The sequence below is a fragment of the Vicia villosa genome, linkage group LG7 (assembly GCF_029867415.1).
Source record: "Vicia villosa cultivar HV-30 ecotype Madison, WI linkage group LG7, Vvil1.0, whole genome shotgun sequence".
NCBI classification, from domain to species: domain Eukaryota; kingdom Viridiplantae; phylum Streptophyta; class Magnoliopsida; order Fabales; family Fabaceae; genus Vicia; species Vicia villosa.
In genome coordinates this window covers 77,365,151-77,372,771 of record NC_081186.1, presented here as the reverse complement: position 1 = coordinate 77,372,771, position 7,621 = coordinate 77,365,151, and the positions used below count along the sequence as shown (strand labels likewise).

General features: G+C 35.0%; 1 protein-coding gene across 1 annotated transcript; it reads right to left on the bottom strand.

Moving 5' to 3' along the window:
* Positions 1–3,328: 3,328 nt before the first annotated feature.
* On the bottom strand, positions 3,329–7,010 carry LOC131620912 (phytoene synthase 2, chloroplastic). The gene is made up of 7 exons (XM_058892099.1): positions 6,717–7,010; positions 5,445–6,133; positions 5,281–5,331; positions 4,827–4,999; positions 4,273–4,508; positions 3,860–4,052; positions 3,329–3,656 (listed from the first exon to the last, which is right to left on the bottom strand). The coding sequence occupies exons 2-7, from the start codon at positions 5,923–5,925 to the stop codon at positions 3,477–3,479; spliced, it is 1,314 nt and encodes a 437-aa protein (XP_058748082.1). The 5' UTR covers positions 5,926–6,133; positions 6,717–7,010; the 3' UTR covers positions 3,329–3,476.
* Positions 7,011–7,621: the final 611 nt, after the last annotated feature.

Genomic DNA, 7,621 nt, shown 5'->3' with positions numbered 1-7,621 from the left:
AATGTCTAAACATAAACCACAATATCAGGACAAATGTCTTGACATCATCTACTGAAAGAACATATTTTACCAACCAAAAATCATGCAGGATGGTAAATAATACAGTCAATTGTTAACCCAATTCGGTGCAACATCACCTACTTTGGGGGCTACCAAGTCAGGAAGGAAATCCACTATAATAGTATTAGTTAAAAGCCTAAACAGTCCTAGTTTACAACTTGTCTCCTAATCACTACCCCATGCAACTTCTACCTAGAAATCAACATCTAGATATGAGAAATCTCATCTCACTTCCAACTACCGCGGTGATAAACTTGCAGCCACAAACCTAGTGGCTAGAATCAAAAGAATCCAATAGAAAGATTACACTTTCAAATACACATTACTTAGTTTTTATTAAAATCTTCAACCAGAACAATACTCTACTCTATGCTTAAAAGCTTTAAGAGTGAGAACAATAACTTGACAAACAGTCAAGTAATAATCAGTCTACAACATGGTATCAAAAGATACGTGGGTGACTTAAAACACAAGAGACTTTCAAAACCTAATACTTCTAACCTTTCCCTAATTTTACAATTGTGAAAACTTGGTTACATTAGGTCTAGGGTTCTCTTTAAATACTCTTCAACAATCCATGGGCTTCGAAATCTTTACTCAAATATTACTTGATCCACAAGTTAAGAGCTGCAACAATTATGCAAAGAAGTCTCTTTGAATCTTGGAACAAATCTTTTCCTAAATTGTCTCAGTCATCCAATTTTAAAAACTTTAATTCAGTTGGAGATTCGATTCACTTGTTCCAGATTAAATCTTCTTAACTTGCGCAAATCATTGAGATATATCCAAAAGAGATATCATAAAATCAAATCAAATCTGTCAAGATTTAAAATAGTTTGTACTGATGTTCTGGTTCAGCATGTCACAACATATGTCAGACCATCTTTCTCCAATGCAATCTTCACATCTTGCTTAGCATATGTCATGAACCATGTTTTAGCAAAATTTTTGTCAATCTTAAAATCATGGTACTAACAAATTTAACCAAGCACTTTATTTTTTAAGAGATAATTTGATGTATGTCTTTTTTGTTGAGCTCTACTGCATGTTTAATTATTTTTATTGAAAGACTATGACATGAAGAGTATGTGAAACACCATAATTGAGAGTAATATTATTTATCTTTTTATATTAAAGAGTCGGGATTTAAGGTGTAACACATGCTACTTTTGCATCGACTCATTCATGCGTCGACACATGCGGCTAGTTACTAAGATTTAGGTTCTCTAGCACCTCACTGTCGTTGGGCCCAGAGCCTTCAGTCCACATACTGACTTGAATAAAATCTCTAGCACATTCCCTCTTTTGAAAATTGATTTATACCTCATATTCCGACAAGATAGGAAGGGCATATGAACCTCGGCGTGAGTTGTTCTTCAACCAACATTTGATATAAGGGTGTCTAAAGACCCAGAAGAAGAAGTTTTTCCCTCTGAGGAAGTCTCGCACACTCATTCTAACCCAGAATTGTTAGATATGGATATAATATTTGGTCCTACATGATCTCTATTATGGGAAGGATGATAAGAACCATGGGATGATCAAGATGAAGTTTCCATTTCCGAGCCACTCACTAAATCGACAATACTATCACTCATCTTAGCTAAGGGAACCAGAAATAATGAAAGTAAAGCTTGAGGTAGAAGGGTACCTAATAAGAGGAGATTGATGAAGTAGGAAGAATGAAAAAGGAAAAAGGTTTGAACGAAGCTCCGAATCTCTTCTAGTGGTATTGTCAGGAAGAAGGAACGAAGAGGTTTCTTTGGAAAAAGTAACTAAAAGCTTGAAAGCGAAAAGGTTGCAAAAACTTTCAAATTTTCAACTCTTTCTATTTATAAGCGATGACAGCTAAAAGATCAAGACCAACTATGAATAAAGACCACAAGATCAACGACTAGATTTCTACTCATGGATACACGTAAACTCAAGTACTCTATAAATTGCACCATATCCTAGTTGGTCACGTCACTGCACGTGTCAGTAATGTGTAACGAAGCGTTTTGTCAACGGGATCGCATCAAATGTGCATGTTCCACATTACTTCTTTAGAAAATTGATCCCAAGTGATTCAATTCTATTTCACACTAGACTACGACGTAGAGGCTGATAAATGATTCTTAAGGTTTCCTTCGGCTCCTATAGTGTCCAGCAAAGTTTTGGGGCAACTGTTCTAGACTAGCCAAAGCCCAAATTGACCAAGGCTCAATCCATCTCAAGCCCGCTCTACTCGATCCAATATATAAAAATAGTTCACATGTTATGAGAAGGTACACAATCTCCAATCTTCAATTTCACTATACTCATCTTGAATCTTGAACTAACTTGCGCTTTTGAGTGATAACCATGCAGATCTATCATGCGTCGTTGTAAAGGAGATCAGAGTCACCGTTCAAGATCAACAGTTATCCAACTTTCATTATTTATAGTTCCTTCACGGAGCTTGAGCATTCATTTTTGGTTCTCAAACGAAACATTATTCTTAAATATTACTTTAAGTATATCTTAGCCATCTGAGTGGCACAATCAATTATGGTAAGACTAGACAATATAGGATTAGAAATGAAAATATTAGAGTGTTGGGGCATCACCTATAATAGATAAAATGGTGGAAAATAGGATTGGATGGTTTAAACATGTAGAGAAAATAACGATAGATTCTGTTGTAAGGAGACAAGTGGAGATAAATCAAATAATTAGAGGGAGAGGAAGACCTAGAAAGCGCATAAGACAAGTTATTAAGAAAGATCTCAAAATTAACAATTTGAATAAAACATATTTATAAATAGAACATTATGACGCAAGTTGATCCATCTAACTGACCTTACTAAATGAGATAAAGTTTGGTTGTTGCTATTATTAGTTGTTGTGTATCCAAGTGTCACAATCTTAAGTAAGAAATTTCTAGAAACTACACAAAATAATAAGTAATAAATTTAAATATAAATAAATAAATATTATTATAACTCTATCAATATTTAACTCCAACAATGCCAATAAATTGCAGACTTTAGGCTATGATATGGTGAAACCCTCAAAGTGAAAAGAGTCCAGACTTTCTTTAAGGCTAGTGGTGGAAGAAATTGTTAATGAAGAATTTCACATTCTCACTCAGCTAGACAATAAAGAAGTCATAAGAGAATATATGATGATGGTTATTTTTGAGAACAAAGCTAATCAAATTTTTAAAGTTCCACTATTTTCATTACCTCCACCATTCAAATCTCTGAGAGAATGACCAATAGACAACTATTTTTATACGTGAAACACATAAGAAAACAAAAGCAAAATTGCAAACACCAATATTGACTACAATTAGTGGTAATGGATAATGAGTACAAGTCTTATTTCATCATATACAAATTGTGTTACCCCTTTCTGTGTTTGTCATTTCCATTTTTCTAAAATAACTACAGGATCTATGCCTTCATTTCATGAGATACCTTTCTTGCTGGAGGAACCATAGATCTAGCATATGCAAGTGGTAAAGAAAGAAACTTCTTGGTTTTGCTCACATAAGCTCTCTTAGTAAAATTGTTGTAATCATTAGCTTCTATTTCGTCCAATATCTGCCTATACAATAGCAATGCCGCCCACACCTACAACATCCACATCACTCTTTCTGTCAGATACTAAAATGTCAGTTAACGGTAAGAGTTTGACATGATAATCTCAAGGAATGGAGTTAAAACTCTCTTGGAGACAGTTGTAAAATGGCTACTAGTATCATATATATCGTAAAACAATAAAATTTCAGCCGTTAAGAAGGTTTTGGATAATGATATCTGATTGAGTTTCTTACCGGCCATCTGCTAGCTTCATTAAGCTCCATCACTCCTTTTTCCGCCTCGTCAAAAAACATTCTTGCTCTTTTGATTTGGCTCTTCATGAAACTCCTCCACTTGTCCGTCACCTTACCAGCAAATATATCGTCATCTGAAAGCCCTGCCAGAGCCAACTCCTCTTGTGGTAGATACACTCTTCCTCTCCCTGCACTGTTGGAAAATTAAACATGTCATAAGAATGCTGAATCCAAAATGAAATGCAGGGTCATTGTTTTCATCTGTTAGAGATCCAATATCACAGTGCAACTTGCGTATTGATTTAAAGTACTCTATTTTGTATACATAACAAACTTCACAGTCTAAAAGTATTTATTTTTTCATAAAATTTATGATACGAATTGAATATAAACATTGATAGTTCTGAACTTACTCCTCTCCAACATCTCTGAGTATGTTGGTTAGCTGATTTGCAATTCCTAAGGCCAAGGCAGCATTGTACACACTCTCAGTTGTGGCTTGCGAATGCGTTGAAATTCCCATGACTGGAACACTCATTAAACCAACAGTTCCAGCAACATAGTAACAGTAAAGATATAGTTCATCAAAGGTTTTGTATCTTGATTTCTTTAAATCCATTCTCATTCCTTCTATCATATCTTTAAATGGCTGCATCAATACAAACAAAAGATTAACACATATCTAATAATCATTTTAAAAAAATAATTCTATAAAGAACTTTGATTTGAGAAAAAGGATTCTATTTAGGACTTAATATTACAGGTTTTTCAGCCCGGTCTCATAAAGTCATTCATGAATCATAGATGATTATTGCAGTAACAGTAGAGTTTAGAAAGTTGAAGTCAGGTTCATCAAAGACTAATTACTAATAATCCATATTTTTCATCATAGAGCATGTTTTTAAAAACAACATTAACAATGGTTTTCATGTCGATATCTAGTTTGGTGAACAAAACTTATCAATACCTGGATATCAACAGGAAATTTGGCAACTGTATCTGATAAAGCAGCATCAAGCATATCAAACGGACGCCCTTGGAAAAGCTCTTCCAATCTTGATTCCCACCTATCCATAGCAGCTGCTGTTATATGCGATGCATTAGGGCCATCAACAAGTTCATCTGTCCTCCTACACCATACTGAAAAGGCAGTGATATCAGACACTGATTTCTGAATTTTAGAGTACTCATTCAAAACTCCATGTATATAAGTCATTTTAAATATCAATGGAAAGAAAAGATTTTCAAGTTTGCAGTTCCTTTTGCAAAAAAAGGCCTAAATTTTTTTTATCCATTTAACATTTGTGTTAGATGCTTCTCAATTCAAAAACAGTTTGATAATTATCAAAATCATAACGAAAATTACAATTGGCTACAGATACAGAGAAAGATATCCAGACGAAACGAGCATAATTACTCACCATATATCGCCCAGATAGCTCTTCGCCTTTCGGAAGTCATTAGAAGAGTCCCTGAGAGATAAAACTCCATGTAAATAAATTGGACTCAAATCATGTCATAAAACCCAAAGAACTAAATCTAAAGTTAACATCCTCACTTGAAGGAAAGATAATAGAAAGCTAACCCAAGTAAAACGTTTTAGCATATTCTGCACAAATTTCTCCACAGCGATCATAGGCTTCACTCAACAAGCTCGAATTCCCAGGCAAAACAATTTCAGGTTTCACCTCAAGTTCCCCGGTAGAGCTCAGCTTCCTCTTAACCAAAGATGCCTGCTTCAGCACCACATCATAGACCTTCTGCTCAGACGAAACGGCTACTTCTCCTACTGCTGTACTTGCGAGCACATTCGTTAATAAAGGAGAGTTACTAGCACTCTCTAAACCAGACTGACCAACACATGCATACTTCATATCTGTACTCAAAGAACAAAACTTCCATCTCTTTTTCAAATCACTCTTTTTTGCTCTAACTGACACAAAGTCCCTACACAAGAACCTTGACGAATCTACGAGCTTCACAACCCCAAAAGAATCATGTAAACCAGTCGAATTGGATACCTCTAAGCTAGGGGAAGAAGCAACTCTTAATAATGTCGCAGACATGACTAAACAAACTCTTGTTTTTTCGGAACCTCCTTGTTATAAACTTGAGTTCCTACTATTCCTCAAAACCAAATCCTTCAGAAAACCATTAAACTCTCTTGATAGAAAAATCCCAATTCAAAACACAAGCAAACCAATGCAAAGAAACTTGCTTTTATCCAATGAAATCCTTTCCCAGCAAATAGAAAAAGTTGTTCCACAAAGCTAACTGTGATTGAACCAAAACAAACACCATATTTAGTATTATGGTAACAAAACATCAACATAAATTGAAAAACATAAACAATAAAAATTCATCATATACAAAAAAAATCATGATTTTAAATTACAGCCGCGGCCACAATTTAAAACCATGACAACAGAACTAACACAATGGGGATCTGAATTTCAAACAAAAGACTAAAAAAAAAAGGAAGTTACATTAGTCACAAAGAAAGTATGAAGTAACAGCTTATATCTGCTATGACTTAAAAACTTCTAATTCATTGAAGCAAAAAAATTAAAACACTTAAAAATTGTGTAAGTTGGTTAAGCTTATGTATGTATTAGGACTCACAAAGCTACACGGAAAACCAACCAAGAAAGCAGTAAGATGAGTATTGATTATGTAGAATTAGCATGAAACAAGGAAGCAAAAAGCAAACACTTTTGTAGGGTGTTATTGCTAACAAATTGAGTTGACCCACTTAGATGAATTTGCTATTAATTGAATATAGGTATGAAAGCATCAACATCATGGAGCAAAAACTATATAACAATGAGCACTAAGAAAGAACAATTTATCTGATTACCTCACAATTTGATATGAATAGGAGTATATAATATGACCCACCAAACTCTCCACTCTTCCAGAATTTGCCTCTAATAATTGTTTTCAAATGAAAATAAATTAAAATAAAGTGAAACTTTTTGTAGTATAGAATTGGAGTGGCTCTTGAAATTCCTTCTATAGTTTGGGTTGTGGTTTTTTTTTTTTTTTCCTCTTGGCCAGTGTATGGTTGAGAGCTTCACACGCTTGATGGCGAGTTTTGTAGCTTTCTCAGTTCCATTTTGTCTTGTGCCATCTCTGGCACTGTGTGGCTACCCCCCATTTATAACGGGTCGGGTTGGATTGATTCGGCTGGGAAACAGATATTTTAGAAGAGAAGCTACTACTAGAAATGATTTATAGATTTTTTTGGTATCAACCCGACCCGAACCCTGTAAATATGAAGCGGGCAAACCCGACAATGACGAAAGGACGTAAAGTGCGCAACAAAAAAGGGAAATCCAACGTGGACAACACGTGGATGAAATCACCCAATCAACACAAGATAGCCTTACCTTATCGCATGCAACAAAGCGGTACCATAACGGTGGTTTAAAATCTACACGTGTCGTCATATAAATGGCCTATCAATGAAATATTCGGATTTCGCTGGATCATAGGATGAGTCTTAGCAAAAGTGCGGGACCCACAGTATGCCCATTATAAACCTTTTGTTGGCCTTTATGGGCCCATGTGGGCCTTTGTCGGTTTATATTGCACCCTACACTAGACTTCATAAAACACAGCAAATTTTCCACACGTTAACTGCAGCCACTAATTTGACACGTAGCCATTTTCCACTTTCTGTGGATCTCATGGCATTTGGACTATTATTTGATTGTATAATTTTGTAAAGGTGCATTTTATTGTAAACGTATAATTTTGTAA

Excerpts from the sequence above, each read along its gene's own strand:
- LOC131620912 (XM_058892099.1), bottom strand. The coding sequence starts at position 5,925 with ATGTCTGCGACATTATTAAGAGTTGCTTCTTCCCCTAGCTTAGAGGTA. Across the intron at positions 5,332-5,444 it reads TGCTAAAACGTTTTACTTGG|GGACTCTTCTAATGACTTCC; the intron begins GTTAGCTTTCTA and ends TTTATCTCTCAG. Across the intron at positions 5,000-5,280 it reads AGCTATCTGGGCGATATATG|TATGGTGTAGGAGGACAGAT; the intron begins GTGAGTAATTAT and ends CTGCCTTTTCAG.